Raw genomic sequence first — 25,920 nt, 5'->3', positions numbered from 1 at the left:
GCGAAACAATATTTGTGCGTCGCATTTTTATTCCTGTACTATGTCTAAGAACAACAAATTCCACTTTAGTACACGAGGCGGATACTATAAAACGAATTGGAGCGTACAAGAATAAAGGCCTATGCCTCAGAAAAGAAACTCTCGACTTTGTAGCAATGAAAAGGGTTTTATTACCGCAAAACGTAACAGGGCTGCCTTTACAAAACCTTTAGTACGCAACACTTTCTACGCCACAACACGTGTTTAGTTTGCAACACCAAATCGACTATGAACCATCGATTTTCGCACATAACGACGTTAAAGACGTAACATCGACCCCTTTTCAATAAAATCCACATTTTCTTTCACAGGCGTCTTGGTGCCTTGGTAACATTCATGATGGAGTTTAGTGACTTCCCAAGTAGCAGGTTATCAGATGTGGGGGCGTAGAGGGGAGTAGTGGGGTGGGAGGGGTAGAAAAGCTCTATGTTAGTGGAGGATTCCCGCCCCCGCGTTCAGAGTAGCACTTGCGTCCCGACACTCGGCGCGCCCGATCGTGTGCCATCCGCGGTTCCCACAAAGGGTCCCTTTACGCGCTACAAATTAATTAAATATCAAAAGTTGCTTTTAAATTGTGCCAAAAGGTTTGTTGTGAATACTCAGAGTGTTAAATACGTGTGTTTTTACGATTCTTTTCCAAGGTGATCGTTAAAAAAATCCAAAGTGAAAATTTTAGGATATTAAAAATATAAATTTCGAATTAATTAACTTCACAATAATATTTAATTAAAATGAAATAGGACTCGGAATAATTATTTCTACTTATTTTCTTCTTTCTTTTATTATATGATAGTACGATATTGATGCTGATAAGCTTGTACCTTCGGAAATATTAAAATTGAAAGCTATTTGTGGCGCGGGTATAAAGTCCTCATAGCTATCCACCATTTTTCTTATTTTTGGTTTAAAGAAAACTTGGAGTCTAGTTTGAAGGGAAACAGTTTAAAGTTTGAGCTCATGTTGGCTCGCCTTTAATTATTGGGCTGCATATAATGATGTCTATAGGCTCACGATTGCTTAGAGCCAATAATAATTAATAGGTCACCTAATATACACACAAGATTCATTGTTCCCGACGAATTCGGACACAACTTGCCAAGTCAAATGAATAAGTTCGATCGATAAATCTATTCATGTTTCACTTTAAACTTTCTCCAGACAGACTAGACAACAAATTTGCATTGGAAAACAAAGAAACAACAAAAGTAATTGTTTGTTTCGATCTTGTTTTAGAAAATAATGTGACGATTTCGTTGGCTTAGAAACTTTATAGGTTTAAATTTTTTGTCTTAATATAAAATAATAATATAAATAAAATAAAAATAATAATATATATAAAAAAAAAATACCTATAATTTTAGTCAAAATAAGGTATGCACCATACTCGTAAGTGAATTTTTTAAATTAGCGCTAATTTATTCTAAATCTTACTAATATATGTTAAATAAATCTTAATGAGTTTAATGTTGTTTTCGGTAATTAATTTACGTACACAATTAATTTAAGTACATACTAATTACGAATAGGGTTTATTACAAATGAGAATTTACTTTTTTTTTGATAAATTTTTGCTAAATAACGCCAGTCACTTATCCAGAGAAGATGGAACTTTGTACTGTAGATAGTGAGTGCCGTGGGTGTAACAATTTGCATGCACGCAAATACAATTCCTTAAATTTTATATATGAAATGAAAAAAGCATCCGCTCTTGTTTTTACTTCATAATTTTTTTAATTTTTTTATTGCCTTTGTAGGCAGACGAACATACGGCCCACCTGATGGTGAGTGGTTACCGTCGCCCATGGACTTCAGCAATGCCAAGGGCAGAGCCAAGCCGCTGCATACCGCAATATCGCAATAAATACTGTTGTTGTACCAACGACCTGTTAACACAAATAGAAAATTAGGTTTCCAGCACAAAATAAGCTAATCAAGATAATGAATATATTCATGACCCAAATGTATCAAAACGCCGATAAATCGTTCAACTCTGTACAAAAGTTAAAATTGACACTTGACCTTTCTGTTGCTTCGATTTTATATCATTCGTAACTGTTGTCAATTATTGTCATTAATATCAAATTATCGCTCTAATTACTCAAGTCTGTATGATTTTGAATCGTATAACTTTCGTGATTAGGCGTGAACTTTGAATGTCGAACTAAATTTGTTTACTAATAATATCAACTAAATGATTCATGGTCAATAAAAAGTTCAAGGGAAATAAAACAAAAATATTATCATCCGTATCATACATGTATTGAAGAATGCTTAATAATGATTAGGAATACTTTTTTATTGTTCTATAGGGACAGACTTCGCTGTTGTTACGGCTACTTTTTTTTTAAATTAATTGCTGAATGGATGAACGAGCTCACAGCCCACCTGGTTTTAAGTGGTTACTGGAGCCCATAGACATCTACAACGTAAATGCGCCACCCACCTTGAGATATAAGTTCTAAGGTCTCAAGTATAGTTACAATGGCTGCCCCACCCTTGAAACAGAAACGCATTACTGCATCACGGCAGAAATAGGCAGGGCGGTGGTACCTACCCGCGCGGACTCACAAGACGTCCTACTGCCAGTAATTACGCAAATTATAATTTTGCGGGTTACCACAAAACGAAGTCCCAGCGGAATTATTTGGCTTGGCTATCTAACTTCACCACCGGAATAGACGAAAGCTTCCTAGCAATAATCGGTAAGATGATGGTATACACGCGTATGGTAGATCAGTGTCATCATCATTTTCCTGCCTTTCTCCCAGTCACCTGGGGTCGGCGCAACATGTTTTCTCCCTCCATACTTTTCTATCATATACCATTTCTTCGCTCACACCCTTCTTACACATATCGTCTTACACGCAATGCATCCATTTCTTTTAAGGTCTACCTCTTCCTCTATATCCTTCCACATTCATAGTTAACACTCTCTTACCAACCTCATTTTCATTTCGTCTCACCGCATGTCCATACCATCCAAATCAGCTGCTCTTGAGTTGTTAGGTCTCCTTCGGAGGCGCTCGGGCAGCTGTTAGCAAATCCCACCCCTCCTGACTGAGCCTTTGCTCGCCCACCTGTCCTGGTGAAACTGTAAAGGCCTCCGGGCCCCAAGTAATCCTTCAATCCTAAAAAAAACCCATCCCAAACGCGTACTTCGCAACTTCTCTGTCACAGGTCTTTCAGACTTCCTCTAAGATATTCATTCCGTCAGTGTATCACCGTAGATAGACATTCAGTGTATGAGGTTTAATAAATGCTTAATTCCATGTGAGCCCGAGTTGGTCTTCGCATGTATATCAATAAAAAACGAAGTGTGTGCCACTTACCTTATTGGGAAATAGAAATGAAGTCTCGTGTCTCTAGTAAGATGAAACCTCGCTGTCGACCTAGATCTCGATTGAGTTTTTTTATTTTCAATTAAAGTCGTGTACTTTCTTCTAGCGAATGATTTTCACTCGTTCCACAAATGTTACTTATCTAACGGCGGTAAGGCGTCTATTGAGCTTGCATCAATAATTATCACCATCCTGCCTATTTTTGCCGCACAGCAGTAATGCGGACCGGTTTCAAAGGTAGGGCAGCCTTTATACTATAACAAAACTTGAAAATATGTCTCAAGGTGGGTGTCGGTATTTACGTTGTTGATGTCAATGGGCTCTGGTAGCCATTATCATCAGTTGAGCCGTGGGCTAGCAATAAACAGATGTCACAAAAAATGTTTTCTAACTGATTCTTATTATCATTACTGTCGAACCTCAATATTGAATTGAATAGACCAGAACTGTATAAGAAATTACGATCGAATTCCATCGCTTTGAACGCCAAAAATTCATTTCCGATTTTTAGCATGGACTTATATTGTAATTTTTCTATATTTATCTCTCTCTAATGCAAACATCATAAGAGAATGAGCGATCTATCAAGTCTCAGGGAGTCTGCGAGGAATAGTGAAAATATTTGATCAGAAAGACTTCTTATGATGTAATTCTACTTTCTATTTTATTGTAAGAAATTAAATAAAAAACAAAGCATAATATCTCACCCCAAAAACCTAAATAGTCGATTTCTTTTAAAGCAATCCAAAATAAAATTATAATTATATTTAAATACATTTTATTTTATTTTAATTTTTTGTGTTATCTCCACTATCCTCCAAAAATGATGAGTTCTTATTTTTCAATTAGGAGAAAGCTAATCATTGTTCTAACGTATAAAATATAAAATAAAGCTATGTATCTAAAGGCCTTGAAGCAGTTTCGGTTTGAAGGATGGAGCAGCAATTGTACTATGAGCTCTATTAATAGCCACTTAATAATACCAGGTGAGTTCGTCCCCCAATCTAAGGAAGAAAAAAAAGGAAAAAAAAAATTATTACGATATAGTGTAATATTTATATTATTACATGACAAAGTACATCAATGAAAACATAGTCATGTACATAACATATATAGAATAAATAAATAAACGAAGTCGTAACAAACAGACAGTTACTTTTGTATCATATAATGTTTACTATATTAGTGTAGATATTACCCGATTTCGGATTTCAGATATCCTAGAAGATTTACCGTCGTAATAGGTTCGAAGATAACTACAATTTACTGCGACCGTTCCAACGAAGTTATCGTATGATATATAGCTATTTTTGTACGTACATGTGACATGATTTATTACCTATTCAGTATAAAAAAGATCGAACACGTGAACACTTTATTTGGTCATGAAAACAAAATTAAACAATATTTCCTTCGCGAAGATGGAAAAGTTTTAATTTCTTTATAATTAAATTACCTCGGTTTCTTTTGAATACTTCCTTGCAATAACATGTGTATATATGAGTGTTGACGGTTGTTTGTTGTTTTACTTTAATTACTATGAGTTCTTTTACGAGTATCAGTAAAATTGTATTCATAGATTATTCATTGAAATAATTCGTACAATAAGAACACATAAAATATAGCGCGTATTTATATACATACTCCCAAAAACATTCATTGCCTCGTGTCTGTATAAAGCCGTTGAAGGGATTCTTATTTAGAAAAAGTTGGAAATACAAAGGAACTTCTTGTAATACACAACCTCGAACGCAAGATAAAAAAATTGAACTGTACTTACTGTAAAGATCTCGCGAAATGTCTGAGTAAGTACAAAGCTGGTTGATGTAAGTGGAGTACTTAAAAATATAGAATGACTTAATTTTATACCGAATAACAAAAGTACTGCTGGTTTGGGAATTAATCTATATATATAAAAATGAATTGCTGTTAGTTAGTCTCGCTAAAACTCGAGAACGGCTGGACCGATTTGGCTAATTTTGGTCTTGAATTATTTGTGGAAGTCCAGAGAAGCTTTAAAAGGTACATAAATACGAAAATGCTCGGAATTAAATAAAAATAACAATTTTGTTTTTCCTGTGATGTGTCCCCCGTCGGACGGATTCCTTTTGTTTGTTTTAGGTTTATTTTATACAAAAGTTTAGGTCTTTTATTTGTCGATTGAGGCACTACGAAGTCTGCCGGGTCAGCTAATTTTCCTATAAATTTTTAAATACCCTCGTTTTGAACGAACGGTTCGCTTTTATTTATTTAGGTTTTCCAACAAAATACATGCACAATACAACTTGATTTTTCTAAATCTTTGTACCGTCACTGACAAAATCGACAAATATTTCTTGTGGAATGTTCTCGAAGAAAACAAGAATGTTCTGACTGAGAGAGATTAGAAATTATTAAAAATATTAGAGTTGATTATCGTTCTATTTTCCGTTTTTACTCTAAGCACGTTTGATAATAATCAATTAGTTTGACAGCTATATACCTACATATAAACAGAAACACATATAATAACGTCATATTAAGAAATAAACATAAACAATTAAAATGGCGTATCTTTTTCAGTGTCGATTGTAAAATAAAAGTAAAAAAAAATCCAGTATAAGCAATTAAAAAAATTGTATTATAAATGGGCACAAAAATTTGTACAATTTGGCTGTAGGAAATGCACGTAAAAGAAAAACAAATTAACCGTGCACAATAAAATATTTTTATTGTAATAAAAAAAATTGTGATAGGGTATTATTGATTTAAAACAAATGCAAATCATTCCTACATCCATTATTGTATTGGAAGCGCAGTCACTGTACCTTTTTGTTTGTTCTTTCATTGGAAATTTCAATTACTGAGGGAACTGAGCGAGCACCTGACACAGTTACATACAAGTCTTCACTGATTAATACAGCTTCAATCTTTGTATATGTAACACTAACGTGTCAAACGTTAATTTACCTTTGTAATATTTAAGCTATTTCTTTTAGAATATTAAAATAAATAAATAGAGATAATCCTAAAACGTATAATATGTACGTATATATATATATATATATACATCAGTAAGCAGCGGCTTGGCTCTGTCCCTGGCATTGCTGAAGTCCATGGGTGACGATAACCACTCACCATCAGGTGGGCCATATGCCCGTCTGTCTGCCTACAAAGGCAATAAAAAAAACTTGTACAAATGCAAAAAAAAGCTTCGTTTTTTTTACGACGTAAAATGTAATAACAATTCGATATGTTCTTAAACGAGATATGCAGTTTTCGCATTATCCATATAAAAACAGACTTCCGTATTTCTCGATCTTTAACATTTAAATAAAAAATATTTTCTGCACCGCTAAATATTCGAATTTAGCTTTATCCATGGCATGTATGGTATCGTGGAGATCTCCAGCTGATCAGTGACCGATAATACGATTTTCGTCATGGTCGCTCAGCCGACGATCTTCGTATGTACTTCAGACACCGGTAGGCGGAAGCCATAGAGAACAGAGGCTCTCACTATAAGCTCTGATGTCGTAAAGACAAAGTGTTTAAGATGATTGAGAGAGGGAGTTTTTATTGCATTTACGGGGTAATGAGCTCAGAGTCCATCAGTGATTTACGACCTTAGACTTGAAACTAGCAATCGGTCATATTTTAAAAATATAGATAGATAAAATTGCACGGACCGCATTTCATTCAAAGTTTTGATTCATTATTGAAAATTTCATTCAAATTTCACGGCCGGCGTTCCCTATAACTTCGATTTGAAACTTCGAATATTCCTTGGGAACATATCGGAGGCTAGCATGTAAAAAGTCGCCCCTCGTTGGTTCCTATTCATCTGAGGATTTACACTGCAGAGGGTGGAATCTGCGGGGGAGAGATCGCTGTAAATTTGTCAGACGCTGTTAATTGTATAGCTGTCGGCGTCGATCGGGGAGCTCGTGGTTTGAAGGAAAATTACGACAGTCAATGCCTCGTTTAACATGCGCACTGCTTAACGATGCCCCAAAATGAAATTCGAATATATTCGACGAACATTTTTCTTTCCTCATCAAAACGCCGATTTTTTCCACCCCTAAAATCTGCTAAGTCTTGTAACTTTAAAATAAAGATTAGTAGAGCCGGTGAAACTCTGGTTTCTTTTCATAGTAAAATCACTAGATGATGACTGAGCTTTGCTCGGTTTTTTTTTTGATAACGCCATCTTGTTGTGTCTTTAAAGCGGTTAGTTGCCCTCAATTAAGTAAAATAGTATTATTATTCGCCAATAGATGTCGGGAAGAGTTAACACGAATAAAACAACATTTTCTGAAAATAAATCGTAGCTAGATCGATTTAACGCCCCCGAAATCCCCTGTATACTACATTTTATAAAAATCGTTGGAGTCATTTCCGAGATTCAGATTATATATATTAATATACAAGAATTGCTCGCTTAAAGGTATAATATACTGTTGGGAGAATTACACATATAATATTTTTGTAGTTTTGGTTTAGACTATTGAGTGATGTGAGCACAAACATAATTAGGCTATTGTTAAAAAAAAATATTTTACGTAGCGCTACAACTGAATACAAATGTTAAGGTCAAATGTTATTTATTATATTTCACATTTTCCTTCGAAGTCGAAGAAATGTAATTTTATTAAGTGTCTCTAGTTATTTCTTCGAAACTGTTTGAACGGAATGACATTGTCCGAAAGTTATTAAGTTAGTTGTTGTTTCACACTTGACAGCGAAACTTATAAAATGAACACGAACTTAGTATATAATACAGACCGCATTACAGTAATGTTTGTTTTGTTAAAACCTTCATTTGCGAGATCCACTGTAGTTAATAAATAGCCTTGTTGTGTGTTTATTCTCAAGAAAGATGTACTCAATAGAAGCATAGAATTACATTTGTCTAGGTTTGAAATTTTCTCTATAACTTCTTCAATACATGAGGCCGTCAGTGCAAAAGCGGCCTAACCCACAATTTTTCATATCCATGCTTATGTATTACATTATTTAAAACATAATACATTTTGATGCAAAACCGGCCTATCCCTAGTTTTACCCATAGATAACAGATGGCTTTGTAAACGTTATGTTTGCGTGTATTGTTTTTGCCTGCGAAGCAGTGTAAAAATAAGTCCACGCCTTGTTATTTCCATACTAAAGCTTAAGCCACTTTTGCGCTGACGGCCTCATATATAGCCTTTAATCGATAAACAAATATTTGAGTAAATCAAGGATACATAATATTGTAATTTTTAGATGCTGATGAAAAATTTATCTAGATTTAGTTAAAATCTATTATTTATATTTCATGCAATCGATAAAATTCTAATAGGCGAATAATAAGTGCTTAATATCGAATTTTTATTATTATAAGTCACAGATTGGGGGCTATCTGTGTTATAAGTACTATATTTATTTATATAAATAGTAAGATAAATGAGCTAACAGATTAAGGATTGTCAATTGGCTACAGGATCCCATAGTGCTCACGAATTCGATCACAGCTATCCGCCGTTTAAACGCGGTAACACTTGCATCAAGAAAAAAAAAATCCTTCGGGAATATTACTCCTTTCTGAATGAAAGTGTACGAAAAATGTTGCGATTATCAATAGAGCAGTTAAGATGTGAAAGCAAACTCAATTTCGTATTTATATTTATTAGTATGGATAGATAGATAACAGGTGTATTCTTTTTTTTTTTTTATTGCCTTTGTAGGCAGACGGGCATACGGCCCACCTGATGGTGAGTGGTTACCGTCGCCCATGGACTTCAGCAATGCCAGGGGCAGAGCCAAGCCGCTGCCGCTCCCTTCATTCTGCCTTCCAGCATGACTATTTCGCAGCAAAAATAGCAGTGACCACTACTAACTAATACTAATTCTTCACTTGCCGATTCAAATACATTTTATTCGAATAGTTTAAGATTAAATACACGGATTGCAAGGAATAAAAACTAAAAAAAGATGACATTGTTTCTTAAAAAGTATTTTTAGAAAATATCTCTGATTGAATAATATATTATTTCGGTTATATGGCCATTGTTGCGTGTCTGAGTCGAATGTAGACGCGACGTAACTGACGGGTCCCCGAAGCTCTAGGTAATTAATTTTTTACTCGATCCAATATATCGGAATTTACGTGGGATTTATAAAGATTCGTATTTGGCGCGTAGTTCTGACTACTGTAAATGCCAATTAAAAAAAAAGATTTATTTGTTTGTTTAATATTTAAGTTTGTTTTAATGTTCTAGTCCAAAATTTAGGTAGCACAATCAAGCGAAGCTACCATGATTGGTTTGATTGGAATGGAATGGTAGTGGCTAAGCTTACTAATATAACAGTACTCAATGAAAGCGAGAAAATGCGTATGATAAGTGTGTACAATGAATAGTTTGGTAGTTACGTCACTTTTCGGCGTTGTACCTTTTAATATTTAAACTAGACTAAATCATTACGGATAGCATTCCGCATCAGAACAGTAGGTAGATCTAACACAACCCAAAACGCCCATTAAATATAAATAATGTGTAGGATTTTCATCAGAAACACGACCTAGTATAAACATGGAAGAGATAAGTATCTCAATATAATTTTCCTAAAACTAAATACACTGTCACATAAATGCTTGCTAACACCACATTTAACGAGTGGCTCGAAAACAAACAAGTCCCGTATTCACATGCGCCTATCGGAGTTGCAATCTAAATTAAATTGGGCATGGCGTGTCGGTTCAAGAGATCCCAGAAGATTTGTGTTGGCAATACAATATGATTCCTGGTTTCAATTTCCGAACCACCCAGGCATTCTGAATGAATCGATTCGAATGATTACTTGTGATTGCTTCCGTTTTTTGATAGTTCTTACTACAAAATTGAAATTCCGTTCCGTGTTCAGAATAGTCGTAATACATGGCACTTGGTTATTACATATATTCAAAATTTATATTTCAGGGCCAGTGAAGTCCGCGAAAGTGTGTAACTCAATCCTGGCAATATATAGCGCGAGCCAGTCATACGAATATTTTTGTTCTTTATTGTCACTTAAAGTAATCATAAAAAGATGTGTGGTGTCGTGGGACACCGGATAGGAACGAAGTTCCTTATTATAAAAATATTGATTTTAATTTCTATTCGAGGTATAAAGAAAATAAAACTGGGCTTCGCAACAACCCACGGTCATACGGTAACGTGCGAACTTATTGTGGTACACTTCATTCACGGTTATTACAAAGTTAAGCCGTACCCTGTGTGCATTACTAATTTGTACGTTGTTACACAGTTAAGTCGTACACTGTGTGCATTACTAATTTGTACGTTATTACAAAGTTAAGTCGTACACTGTGTGCATTACTAATAAAAATCTTACGTTACGGACGTTTTTTCCCAGTTAGAGTACCCCTTTACATCGTCCAATAAGGAACTTCGTTCCAATTATTTCTGCCAACCTATAGTGGTTGTTTTGGAACGTAAGGTCTGCCTATAGATACAGTTTTCGATAAACTAACCTTAATGTATATCGATAAAACCAAGCTATTGCGAGTTGCCCATCGATTTAAAACGTTCACAGGAATGTGGGATAATTTTACCAAAGGTTACCCTCGAATAGTTACCTTAATAACAGTATGTAAAGCGAAATCGATAACGCGCACTAACTTAGGATTATGTTATAGAATAGCAGTAATCGTATATGTACCTATTAATGTTTCTGAACCCCAATGATAAGATAAAATTACGATCGTATATACCGAAGTAGAATTTAAAAAAATCACAATTTAGTTTATTCGCGAATAACTGTACCGAATTTTCATGTTTGGTATTCACGGAGTTTAGTAAAGTAAGGATTGAATAAAATGAATACCAGCAAAAGCTTTTATCGTATCCATAAAACGTGCATTCACTATTTTTGTAGTTAATGTATTTCCTATGGGCTATCGTTTTCCGTAAAGTAATGATATAATGAAATATTTTTACGCGGACCGTATTATTTATTGTGTACTTTGCCTATCCCAATCAAAGAACGTTGTTTTTTTTTTCTACAAAGTTTTTTCTTACAAATCAACTTGCATCATATTTCTATATTATATCTCAGTTATTATGGAAAAACATTTACTAATACAAACATGGGAGTTAAGAGAAGTAGCCCTAAGCGCTGTTATATTCCATCGTGCATTTGCTGAGATATATTTACTTAAGGATTAAGCTTAATCCAATTGAAAATAGTAAAAAAATTGGCTGTTGCAAGTCAATTAATCATGACGCTGTTTAATAAAATGCTCCTGCTATAATCACTGACCCATTTAAGGCCCTCGCCCTGAAATCATAAATTAAGGTGGTTTGTTCACGTATCAATCACGTATCAATCACGTATCGTTCAAATATCACGTGGTTTGTTCAATCATGACGTGAATGAAGAAATTTATAGCAGATAGATAAAGGAAAATTAGTTAGGAGTGGTTGTGTTCCGAAGACAGCTAGCTATCAGTTTAAGTCGGAAAGCTCTTGTGTATTTCGTGAATATTTAGTAATAAGTGGATCATAAACCAAATGTGTTGTTATTGTGAATAACTATTACTGATTTGTTGATTAATCAATTAGTTGTAGGTAAGTAATAAATTCAGGGTTAGAAGTGTGTTGACACGGCGCAATGGTTAGTTTAAATTAAAATCCAATCTAATTTCACTATAAACATTAAAAAATCGTCATTACAAAACATTAAAAAGAAGTCGTCGTGGCCTAAAAGATAAGACAACCGGTGCATTCGGGTTGAAGCGATGCACTGGTGTTCGAATCCCGCAGGCGGGTACCAATTTTTCTAATGAAATACGTACTCAACAAATGTTCACGATTGACTTCCACGGTGAAGGAATCACATCGTGTAACAAAAGTGAAACCCGCAAAATTATAATTTGCGTAATTACTGGTGGTAGGACCTCTTGTGAGTCCGCGCTGGTAGGTACCCAAGGTGGGTGGCGCATTTACCTTGTAGATGTCTATGGGCTCCAGTAACCACTTAACACCAAGTGGGCTGTGAGCTCGTCCACCCATCGAAGCAATAAAAAAAAAAAATTTATATATACGGTTTTAACTTCCCCGTCTAAATAAACACGAATTCTCACAATATTTATAGCTGCAAAAGTTTAGGATTACATCTATGAGAGACAAAGGGTTCAAGGGATAATCCTGGCTACCTGTGTAATGCAGAGTATTCCCAGTAGATTCATAATTTAACTTCGGACGACTGATACACTACTGCGTTCTCTCACTAAACTAGCTTAGTAAATAATATGTAGTTTTTTTCTAGAAATTAAAAAATATTTTTTTTGTTTATTTTATTTACTTATTGATTACGTTATTATTTAGGAAAAACGTGTTTCTTTTATGTAAACGTATGCTCGCCAATGCAAGGAATCGTAAAAACACATTAGAAAATTTAACAATGGAATTTGTTCAATGAATTTCTATCTTTTTTTTGCCAGTCACGACTGATGTTGAAACGTTTCAAACGTTTCGAATAAGGTTGTTGTTTACGAGGCCGAAAACTCGATACAGAATGTATCTACGGGTGTGTATCCTGATTTTTACATTCATCGTTATCACGGAAGCGACGTTTTACGATGACGATTACGACAGCTACACCAAGGCTTACGACTACAAAAGTGCAGGTAAAGTTGAAACCAAATACATTTTATTGACAATCCAAACATTTTATTGTGAGTCCAATTTTATTTCTATTGTCGTGACTTCGGAACGTAGTCAATTGAGTCCCGTCTCGAATTGAGTTTTGTAACGAAGCCTCCAAGGCAATAGTTATCGAAGCTCGAAACTAGATTTTAGTTAGGCACTTCTTAGTGTGTGAGTTGGTTCAGTTCTTGTGAAATAACGTTTTGTGTAGTTAACGATCCATTTAAAAGTAACATTTATTACGTAGTCAAATATATTGTCTTGTTTAAATTAATAACGAGAAAATAATATATTTTGATTTATAAAATTGATTTTTGTATGTATATGGATGAAATTTGTACCCATTGTCGTTTTTGGCACTTCGAAGACCTGAAAACTGAATTATTTTCGTGAATCGTATCTCTTTAAATATTGTAAGTGGCTAATAAGTAAGTAGCTAAAGTAATCCTTGGAAGAATTTATCAAACTCGTCTTAATTTCTTGTTTATCAGACTAATAACTCATCAAATAATACGTAAATACCAAAGTGCGTTTCCTAATCAGAGTTTGACGGCGATTTTTCAATTTTTACTCAGTAAGGTCTTACCGAATATATTCCACTAGTATAAAGTGTAGCGACGACTACTTTTACTATATTATTTTTCATTTAAAAAAATATATATCTTTTTTACGATATAACCATAAATATATTTTAACAGACTTAAAGATGCTGATATCAATTGGCATCACGTTTTTTATTGTTGTTATCGTTTTATATATGACTCACGAAAATCTAACTAATCACTAAATACCGAGTACCCTAATGATTAATTGTAAAATAATAAATGATTAATTTGCAACATAATCATATCATTGAAGTTGATTGAGGTAAATTTAACATTTTCGATATACAGTCATAATGCCCAAATTATAGAGTTGGTACGAGTCTCTGGTTACATCTGTAACAGTCCTCGAAAGCATACACTTACGGCCGTAATGGATGCACTAGTCGCCATCGCATGCAAGTAAGACTCGGTAATACAATTTCCTGCTGCTCTCACGATACTACAATCTTGGGGCCAATTTGGCCTAATGCTTGTGCATCTAGCGCTTTCAACAGTTCTTTAAGAATATTTTGTGGAAACGGAACTGATATTATGGAGTAAATATTGATTAATAGGCTTTGGTAAACTGTTTGACATTTGTACCTAATTATTCAATACTTAATGGCGGATACTATACACTCAATCAAGAACAAAACTGTTTAAATAACAAAAAGTCTGTAGAGTTGAAAATTGATGAGAACGAAAAGAAGAATAAGGGTATTTTTACTGAAAGTGGATCAAAAATAAAACTGAGACTAGCCCGTTTTGAATACGACCCGTATCGACCGCCGCAAAGTCCCTTTGAAACACAAAACCCCGGTTCGTTCGTTTTTATTATTCGAAATGATCTCGTATGTTACAAGGAAAAAGAGAATGGGTTAATATATTTATGAATTAATAAGTTCGAGACAACACTTTTGTGATGTTGAAAATATATACCCTTTAATCAATATTAAATGCATTCACGATTTGGATCGGAAGTAACAAGCTAGAAGGAAATTACCCATTCACTGGTGGTAGGACCTCTTGTGAATCCGCGCGGGTACCGGTACCACCGCCCTGCCTATTTCTGCCGTGAAGCAGTAATGCGTTTCGGTTTGAATGGTGGGGCAGCCGTTGTAACTATACTTGAGACCTAAGAACTTTATCCCAAGGTGGGTGGCACATTTACCTTGTAGATGTCCATGGGCTCCAGTAACCACTTAACACCAGGTGAGTTGTGAGCTCGTCCACCCATATAAGCAATAAAAAAAAATCACCATAAATAAAATCGAATGAAGATGTTTTATATTCAATACACACTTATGTTACGAATATAAGTGTTTGAAATACACAGATCAAGAAAGTACCACATGTGGCAGGTAGCTAACATAGAACGCAAGATATTTGAAAAATGTCTGAATGTCACTAACGAAATTTTCAAGATAAGCTTGTATTTATAAAAATTTCGAATAACAACATAAGGACCGTCGGTCTACCGAGTAATTTTACTAGATAAATAAGTATTTGTGTGTTTTTTAATGAATTCGACAGCACAAAAATTTATGTTATTGATCAAATTGATGGTTGTAAATGTGTTTACTTTTTGTAAAATAAGGTAATTTTTTTGATGCTTTAGATTGTTGGAAATCGCCATGTTAATTTAATATGCCTCGAGATTCTTAAAACGTATTATTCAATATACACTTGTATAATACATTCTATCTAGAACTAGATAGCTAGATAGATATTACTCGGACGAGGGTGGGTACCTATCTAAACTTAAGACATTCAGTCTTCCGAGTTTCGATAGAAATCCAAAGTCGAAGGGCCTCAGAAGCAATTTCGCGGACGACAATTTTTGTCGCCATTTCACGTCAGACCGATTTCATTCCACAAAAGACATATTCATCGGACTAGCTTATCGGGCTGGCACAGCGTCTCCAATCATCGATTTACTTTAATTCGTTTCTAGCACTCGTTGTTTAACTCTCTTGCATCTTTTTTAATTCTACTTGATATATCGACGCTTGAAAGGCAAACGTGACTAAGCGACAATAACTGCTTTGTACATAAATGATAGGCAATAACCACATTCGATGCGCAAAGAAATATATTTCTAGGTCTATTAAAATCATTTCAATCCTACAGCTAGATTCGTTAAAATAAAATTTTTTTCAGGTACCTATATTTTAAATTAATTTCAACTTTAAATTAGTCTTCTGTAAAGTTCACGCATTGTCTCTTAGTCACGTTTGCCTTTCAAGCGTCGATTTTTTTTTTTTTAATCTGCCGTCAATATACACGCAGATAAGCTTAGACAATAGACTCGCCACGGGGATCACTTCTCTTGCCCAATGACAAAATCTAAATTGAATTAACCAGTGATCTTTGATTTAGTGCAATTTTATTGTTGTATGTGGGTTCGGTTGTCCTTTGTAGCTTTATAGATTTGTGTATCGTTTGATTTAGATGATTCGCCTTGTTTCGCATTTGGAAGGAAACTTTCCTATATCATTTCTCATCGTACATATTATTATGTAGAGTTCTTCAATTTTAATTTGTATTAAAACAAGGAGATACTGAAATAATTTTTCATATTGAAATTATAAGCTCAACTCCATAGTTGAATGTCATAAGTCAAAGTTACCTCTACACGAAATCTAAATTCAAGCGCTTCCACATAATGCAGTTGACCGTCAACTAATAGGACCGTATCCTAGGGATTAATTAACTGCGATCGCGAGTAATCTCTTTGTTCCGCAGATACTGCTTGAGTTATGTAGGGTTGTGAATGGAGGCGATATTAGATATCTGTATAAAATTGTGACATGCTGTTGTGATGGTTATTATAAATTAAATTATGTGATTCTTGTACCTGTACTTACCATTAAGAGGGATTAAATTTATCTATCTATTATTCCTATTATTTTTGCATACAAAGATAAAAAAGGAATCCACAACTGGAAACCCTAATTATTTCGGAACGTTTTAACGTAATGATCAAGACTAAACATTATAATCTTAATGTTAAATATCGAAAACCAATAGAAAGGCTGTTTTGAATAAAATCTCTTAAAAGAAAAAAGTGAAGAGGTATCAAATAGAGTTTCCTTCGTCGTGAAAGGTAGATCGATTTCAAAACACATAATGATGCACTTTTATGAATTCACCATCAAATTTATGGAATAAAGGCGACAACGAATTCATAGATTCAGATTCGCCAGAGAGGGTTTTGTTCCACATGACTGTTAAGTTCTTTTTAGAATAGCATGATCATAACGGCACTTTAATTTAAATATTAGGCTTGCTGTCACACCGTCCCATTTTTGGTGATCGTATTTAAAACACGAAAATAAAACTTTCTATTTCAAATTCTTGAAACACTTCATCAATCTCTAATATTTTTGTTATATTAACGGTCGAGTTACATTGAAAGGTCTTCGTACTCGTCGCTAGGGTTGTATTGTTGTTCAACGGGGGTGCTTTTTGTTTGCAAATTGCTCGGTTGCGCGTGCCTCGGCTTGAATCACCTCGAGATAAAGCTGGCTGCTGCTACCCACCGATAATTTTCTTCAACCCTGTTTTATGCGCAACTTGAACGGCTATTTCGGACGTAAATGGATTGATCCTGTTTATAGCTTGCCCTTCTGGCTGCGATGATGAAAAATTCGTATTCTGAAATGAGAAAAACGAAAAGCAACAAGAAATTGATGAATACGATCCTTTGTTTTAGAATTGAGTACCTTATCCTTGTATGGATCTTGTTTTATTCCTTTTTGTTTAGTTTCTAGTATTTAACTTATAGTAGTTTTAGTAGATGTACCTACTTCTTTAATTTTCTTTTTATGAAAGTTTGACATCAAGGTAAGTTTGATAATTACAGTTACAATTTTAAAAATAAAGTACCTATACAATTTTATTTTGAATCTATCATTAATTAATTCTCTCCATCTGATTAGTATTAGACCAGTGTTCCGGAATATTGATGGGATAGCAGTGCCTTTGTACATAATTTTCCAATTACTCTGTACTATGTCTTCTTTTTTGTGTGTACATAAATAAATAAATAGGTATAAACTTCTTTTGTTTTCACAGAAAAAGATCAGGCTCTTCACGTAATATTCGTATTAAAAAGCCGATTCGTATTAAAACAATGAAGGAAAGATCCCGCCGAAATTGTGTTCGAAAGTAAAACAATATATTTAGTGTTATACATTTTAATATTACATAATTAACAGAATTTGTAACTTGTACTGATCTACTAATTTGAACTTGGACTGACTAAAATTGGGTCGTAAAAGTTAAATAGCTTCTGAGGCAATGCGTAATGGGAGGGGATTAATTTTCAGGAGCCAATTCACAAACAAAATTTAGTGACTTTTAGTGATTTTAATTTTCATAACAGCATACAATATTTTTAAAAGTAAAATAACCGGATTTAATTTAAAGCTTTTTAATTTGTTAATGGAATACAACATCAATATCCGGTTTCAGCGAATGAAAGAATGACTGAGTCGTATTTTTGTGAAAAACTATTAAGACACAGATCCAGGTGTAACAAGATACGATTCTTGAGAAGGTAGTTAAGTCTCTTAACAATTCTTCTGCATTCACGGCGAAATTTATTTAATACGAATGCCAAAGAGCATCTAATTTAAAATGTTTTTTAAGTTCTTTTTAGATTGGCCTAATAATGAAGGCACTTTATTTGAAATATTGACCTCGCTGTCGCAACGTCTCATTTTTTGGTGACGGTATTTAAAATGCAAAAATTTCTACTTCTCATTCTGGATACACTTCATAAATCCCTAATAATGTTTTTATATTATCAGGCGAGTTACATTGAATGACCATGTTCTATTATAGAGCCGAGAATGATCCTTTCAGCAAGACTTAACATCGGGTCATAATTCTCGTTCCACGCACGCGTGGCTGTAACAATACATTTATTGACTTCATTTGAACTGAAGAGTCGTATAGTTCAGATCTTAATGCGCTTGATTGTGCCATGTGGCTTCTCTTTCAAAACGCCATGATAATTCGAAAGTACCTTCAACATTTTATACTGGCAGTAATTTTTTCATTGAGCGTGTATTAATTGAAAATTCGCCGCGTTTAAAATATTATATTAAAGCTTCTTCTTAGTCGCATACTTCATTGCTGATGGTCGTGTCCCTGAAAGCCCTTCTTGGCTCTTTAAAGCTAAAGGATATTTATTTATTTATTTTATTTAATATATTTTGTACACCGCTCTTAGAAGAAACACGACAATAAGGATACAGAGTACAAGGGCAGAGTAAAAAGGAGTATAGCAATGGCAAGGGAGTTCATATTGATATATAAATTAACACAAACGGTAGTAATAAATTTGCTGTGTCGTGTCGGCCAAAAATAGTAACACCTCATCCCATCCCCTGGGTGTCATGAAAGGCGACTAAGTGATTCGCTGGAGAATAGGCAGCAACATTTTTTTAGTATTATACCAAAGTACTGTGAGCATCAACCTGATTTTTCTGCGGAAAAACAGTCCTGGTTCGGGGTTTGAAGGGTAGGACAGACGCTATGTAGTACATGCAATTGATACTTCATCTCGTGTCTCAAAATGGGCGGTGACGATCACGCTGTGATATCTATGGGCTCCGGTAATCACTTAACACCAGGTGAGCCGTGAACTTGTTGGTCCAAGTACACAATCGTAAAATGTTTTATTTAATAGAAGAAAAACAATGTTTTCCCCGTAATAATATTTATGCAGAGAGTAAAAGAAAATAACATCGTTCATATTTATTTTTTTTTGTTTTCAGAGAGCCGCACTTGCACGTCCTCCGAGTTCCGTTGCAAAACTGGAAGATGCATACCATTATCGTGGAAATGTGACAACGAAAAAGATTGTTCGGATAGTTCTGACGAGGACCCTACCGTCTGCAGTAAGTTTTCTTGTGGTTTCTCATAAATAAGATATAAACTCAAAAAGATGTCCATTTCAGGTGAAGTTAGTATTGATCCTAAAGTTTTAGTCGAAACTTGGTGAATTTAAAGTAAACTGTTTTCGGTATTTTATAATGGTTCAATATTTAAATTTAAATTACGAACAAAAAGTTCAAGAAAGGACAGATAAGTTTTTATCTTTTTAAAACAAAAACCAACATTTATATAAGTTGTTATTACATGAAGGTCCACGTGATAATTTTCGGATGAACAATACATGTATTGTAGAAGTAGTAGATTAACGTGGGACGACTATAAAGACAAAAAAAATAAACGGACATTGTTACCTTAGCAAATTTACTCAAGAGCGAGTTGGCAGCCTGTTCCTATTGTGTTTATACGTTGCAAAATGAAAAAAAAAAAAACAAGGTCGCGAAACGACAAAGCCGGATTTCACGGCAGAGTCGGACAATACTAATGTAAACCCACCCCAAGGGTTGTGTTCGTTGTTAACGAAAGATCTACTTATGTACGTAAGTTGTTTCTCTATTTTAAGAAGATTCGACTAGTGTTTCATTTACTAAACATAAGTGTTTATCGAATTCACTAATCTTTTTTCTTAAAACTGGTATTTGCAGTTACGTTTAATCGAAAAGTTAAAAAGTAAAATTTACAGTAAAAGTTTCCAAGTAATCGGAACATACATTTCGTTACAGAATCTTCCGGGCGAGATTTAAATCTTAATTATAACAAACTTTTTGGATAAATGTTTGGCTTCCTCCGTTTTTCCTTTGAAGCGTTAAATTTTAAATTTCTTCGTTTTGATTACCTTAAAGCGGCTGCTGAAGCCTTTAGCCTAGCAATTATTGTATATCGCCGTCCACACTATTTATTTAGACACCAAGGTGAAGCATATTAATAGGAGTATCGTACCTGCTTCTGACCGGGTCACAGGTTCGCAGCAGAAATAGTCAAGCCGGTGGGCGTGCAAAAAAAGATATATTTTAACAATATAAGGTACATTTATTATGGTATGGCACTGAGAATTATAATATTATTTTTCCTGATTGCCCTTGCTTGAAAGTTTTGAAACAACATCGTTTGTTTATCGCGCTCTTTTATGAATAAAAAATCCACAGATAACCCAGATGGGTGTTATCTGTGAAAATACCTAAAGTATAGGTACTCATTTAAAAACGTCATGATTCGTTAAAAATATTCTTTCCAATGAAGAATGCTATGTATAATATACTTCTGTTAATCCGAACAAAGCCTTTTTTCACTGGTGGTAGGACCTCTTGGGAGTCCGCACGGGTAGGTACCACCACCTCGCCTATTTCCGCCATGAAGCAGTAATGCGTTTCGGTTCGAAGGGTGGGGTAGCCGTTGTAACTATACTGAGACCTTAGAATTTATATCTCGAGGTGGATGGCGCATTTACGTTGTAGATGTCTATGGGCTCCAGTAATCACTTAACACCAGGTGGGCTGTGAGCTCGTCCATCCATCTAAGGAATAAAAAAAACAAAGTCTGAGTATAAATTATTCAAAGTTTAAACCAATACTCAAATCGATGAAAGTTCGTAATTTACGTTAACGTTAATAAATGTCTACTTAAACAGCGTTCATTTGAGATTAGTTGTTGAATTACACATTGATTCGACATGTTCTCGATAAATGAACACATAATGTAAAGTAGAAAACGGCGACGTTGGAAGACATGAAAATAATAAATTTCCCCCAAAGTTCGCGGTTATTTAAATACCCGACACATCGTACGAATTTGAACATTCCGCAGGGTGTTTCGAAGGGCGTAATTCATTTATTGTACATATATGGAATAACGGAGCGGTTCGTGCGGTGAATTGCACGGAGAGTCATAATTCGCATTCGAAACAAACGAATTGATAAATTGCGTTCCACCCTAAATGAACTGAACATTTGTTGGTGCTCCGATCATAGCTGTTCCAATTTCGTTACGTAAAATGAGACCATTACGTTAAAGTAAAATGCAATATTTTACTTTTTATTGCTTAGATGGGTGGACGAGCTCACAGCCCACCTGGTGTTAAGTGGTTACTGGAGCCCATAGACATACACAACGTAAATGCGCCACCCACCTTGAGATATAAGTTCTAAGGTCTCAAGTATAGTTACAACGGCTGCCCCACCCTTCAAACCGAAACGCATTACTGCTTCACGGCAGAAATAGGCGGGGTGGTGGTACCTACCCGTGCGGACTCACAAGAGGTCCTACCACCAGTAAAAACTAGTCGTGACTAGTCGTCGTTTTCATGGGTGGGCCGAATGCTCGTCAGCATACAAAGTAAATAAAAAAGTCCGGGACAAATCTGAACCCAGCGTAAGGTTTCCTGTGTAAAACAGATATTGTTATACATGCTTATATGTGCCAAATATATTATACATTTATGTTAAAAGTATAGATATTAAAAAAATCTAGACACAGAGCAAACAAACCGGTTCGTTACACTAATGTTTTCCAAAAGTAAGAACCAAATTCACGAGCTGCTTCTCGGGGGTAGGGGTACTAAATACTGGTAAATTGAAATGTTTTCTCAATCACAAAACAAATTAGGTACGGTCTTCTTCGAAATTGTAACCAACAAGTCACTAAATATAATTTTTATGCGAATATTAGAAAGGTGGCGTCGTGATTGGAGGCAAGTGATTTGTGAAATGTTGACGTCAGAACTATTATCCATAAACGAGCCTGACATAAATAAATTGTTGGAATTTGAATTGACAATTGAATTTATTATATTAGTAGTGACTTTGATTTCGCGCAAGGCCTCAGAAGTACCTTGAACGACTTTTTCATGCGAAGACCAAAAAAATAATAATGATAAACAAGTCCTGTGTTCTAAATTTTTCTTCTTTTGGGGATCACATGTTAAGCGTTTTTTACTGTTTACTGTTTTAATGTATTTTTCCTGGTGGTAGGACCTGTTGTGAGTCCGCGCGGGTAGGTACCACCACCACGCCTATTTCTGCCGTGAAGCAGTAATGCGTTTCGGTTTGAAGGGCGGGGGCAGCCGTTGTAACTATACCGAGACCTTAGAACTTATACCTCAAGGTGGGTGGCGCATTTACATTGTAGATGTCTATGGGCTCCAGTAACCGCTTAATACCAGGTGGGCTGTGAGCTCGTCCACCCATCTAAGCGATAAAAAAAAAAGAATTTATGAGTGTCTACATACCGCAGAGAACAGAACTATGTGGAAGATAATGGGTTCGTGATAAAATTATACCTGGAGGTCACGACCCTCAGTTCTAAGGACATCGAAGCGCGAAGGAGGGTAAACTTAAAAGGTTTATTAAACCCTTCGTAACTAACTACGTTTAACGTCTACAAAATGAAAGCTTTAATAAAGTTTTTTTTTTTTTTGCGGAATCTATTTTGGATTATTTTTAGCATTCAATGGATCCACACAAGGGTCTCACCATAAATCCTGAATTTTATCGCATACACTTTTCAACATAAGTGACCCGTAAAATTAGCTTGCCTTTTACGATTCCGACCCAAAATGTGTGGATTTTCTGCCAACAAATATTATAATCGATTAAATTTTGTAAGTGGATTATCATCGGAAGCATGAGGAAAATTGATTCTAAATATTTATAAGACTCGTTCCCCAGTTGAAAATTTTTACAACAAACAATCTCAACTACTAAACAACACGTTTACCACATTTTGACGTAAATAAATGGCAAAATATAATAGTCATAAGCCCAAATAAATAAGAACCTGGCTACGTAAGTAATTTTAATGATTTTTTTGTTGCTTATATCAAAATTTCATACAAATAATTGAAATTTTAAAAACTCTTGCACTCCCGTTATTAAAAACTAGCTTTTGCCCGCGACTTCGTCTTCTTGGAATCGGTACATTATCTGACACTGAAATTTTTCAAATCGGACCAGTAGTTCCTGAGATTAGCGCGTTCAAACAAACAAACTCTTCAGCTTAATAATATTAGTATAGATAATGTAATCGACACTTCAAGTGTAAAACCTATCAAACTGGCAATAAAAAGTGCCAATTAACGAGAATAAGGCACAAACGAAAAACATGAGAATCGAATCATTAAGCAGCGTTTTTATGAGATTTTTTTTATATCAATGAAAAGAAATAAAACTGTAGAGTATAACTAGTCAGTCATAACTAGTCCTACTATTAGGATTGAATACTCGACAGATCGGCTATTCAATTTATTTAAAGCCAACCTTTTACCACTCAATTCAACTTGTTCAATTTGAAATTTAGAATTCTGACCTTTCCGTCTTAATATCAAAAATGTTCACCGGAATATATTTTTGTTCATTGGAGACGCGTAGCTTGGGCTATTACAGTTTACGTAGGCTTGGGATGTAGGCGCTGATATCTCTAAGTGGGTGGCGGCATTTATGTTGTAGATGTCTATGGGCTCCGGTCACCACTTAACACCACGTGGGCTCGTCCACTCATCTATGCAATAAAATAAAAATAAACAAGGCGCACGACAAAATCAAATACGTTTGTTGTTTAACTTAATTTAATGTTATGCACTTGTGGTACCCTACCTTTGAATGAATTATGAACGTTGCATGGGTGAGATAAAATTATTACATCAGACAAAAAAAAAATTTTTTTTATTGCTTAGATGAGTGGACGAGCTCACAGCCCACCTGAAATTAAGTGGTTACTGAAGCCCATAGACATCCACAATGTAAATGCGCCACCCACCTTGAGATATAAGTTCTAAGGTCTCAAGTATAGTTACAACGGCTGCCTCGCCCTTCAAACCGAAACGCATTACTTACTTCACGGCAGAAACAGGCAAGGTGGTGGTACCCACCCGCGCGGACTCACAAGAGGTCCTACCACCAGTAATTTTGCATTGATCGAGATTTAAAGCATTTAGTATTGCTTTTTAACTCACAGGCCACAGTGGTGACCAGAGCCCATAAGATGTCTTAGCAAAAATGCTGCCCACATCGAGATGTTCATTATTTTTGTAAACAGTTGACCTATCAACGACTTTAAGCTGGAACGAATCAAAGCCCATGACAGAAATAGACAAGAGTGGGCGGACTTACTTATCCATGTGGGCTGATAATACAAGCTACTACCTCAGCTGGCCACCAGTAATTCTTCATTCATATCAAAAAATTAACACATATTCACTTGCACTACTTATGTTATCCACTGATCGCAAAAATCGCGAATTAAATTAGGAATTAGTCTTTTTTTTTAAAACTGTGGATTAAAAGGAAGGTATAGAATAGTTTTTTTTTTTTTTTTGTCAGGAGGAAATCGCCGGACTTCCGCCCTCCACTGGGGATGGAGGGCGGGGCATGTCAGAGTCGAACTGACTAAAACCTCCTGTCGCTCAACAACCAACGTCCAAACCTCGCATGAGACAGAACTCATGAAGAGGCAGAGGGGGGAAAGTGAAGCGTTTAGTGCGGAGCACATCTCTCCCATCACCCTCCCCCTCGGGACGCCGGACCGGCGGTCGTCGGCGCCACGACTACCAGCCCTCTCGGTCGGCAGGCTATCCGAAGCCCGCCTAGATGGCGCCGGATAGAGTGAGCTATCCTACGGAATACCCCGCTGGACCAGAACCAGCGTGAGTCGAGGATAGCCGGCCTTCCATCACCCGGATGCTCTTGCGTAAAACGCGTGCAGAGCAGCTTGCACGTCGTCTTCTTAGGCCCCCCTCGCCGGTCCCCAGACCGACATGTGAGGGGGACCCGAAACACTTAGAGGGCCAGGGCTTGGGCGAGATCCGCCTCCCTGGCCCCCGCTCGACGGCGGCGGGATTGTGCGTCTCTCACGCGCCCCGCCGCCTCCTTCTGCGAGATGGTGCACTCGCAGAAGTCGAGCATCGCCTTCCACGACTCGTCGTCGCCGAGCATCGATGCCACGACACTCGGCAACGACAAGTCGTTTCCTGTTTTTGCGACGAGGACACGGCGCCACCCCTCCCATGCGGGGCAGGCAACGAGCGTGTGCTCCGCCGTGTCCAAATCGCAACCACAATGGTGGCACTCTGCCGTCGGCTCGGCTCCGATCCGGTGCAGGAACTCACCGAAGCAACCATGCCCAGTGAGCACCTGCGTGAGCCGGAAAGTGAGGCGTCCTCTGTCACGATTCACCCAATCCACAAGGACCGGGCGAATCGCCTCGACGGTCCTACGACCGGCCGAAGGATCAGCCAGCCGTCTGGACCATGACTCCAGCACGGACCGCCGAGATTGGGCCCTCCGCGCTCTGACCACACAGGGGCTGGGACGCGCCACGCCCCGGGCACGAAGGTCAGCCCGCCACTGATAGTCAGCAGCGAGCACCTCCGCTTCCAGAATCCAAGGCGGCGTCCCA

The 25,920-nt window shown here is 36.2% G+C and overlaps 1 protein-coding gene across 11 annotated transcripts in view; it reads left to right on the top strand.

The window, feature by feature from the left end:
- Lpr (lipophorin receptor) overlaps positions 1-25,920 on the top strand; it is a 222,616-nt gene that overhangs the window by 169,482 nt on the left and 27,214 nt on the right. For 9 of the 11 annotated variants that reach the window (XM_062668429.1, XM_062668428.1, XM_062668427.1 and 6 more), the window contains 1 exon segment: positions 19,416-19,538. In XM_062668429.1, the coding sequence (XP_062524413.1) occupies positions 19,416-19,538 (123 nt within the window). 11 annotated transcript variants of the gene reach the window in all.

The sequence above is a fragment of the Bombyx mori genome, chromosome 5 (assembly GCF_030269925.1).
Source record: "Bombyx mori chromosome 5, ASM3026992v2".
Lineage (NCBI taxonomy): Eukaryota > Metazoa > Arthropoda > Insecta > Lepidoptera > Bombycidae > Bombyx > Bombyx mori.
This window is presented reverse-complemented; position numbering and strand designations above follow the sequence as displayed.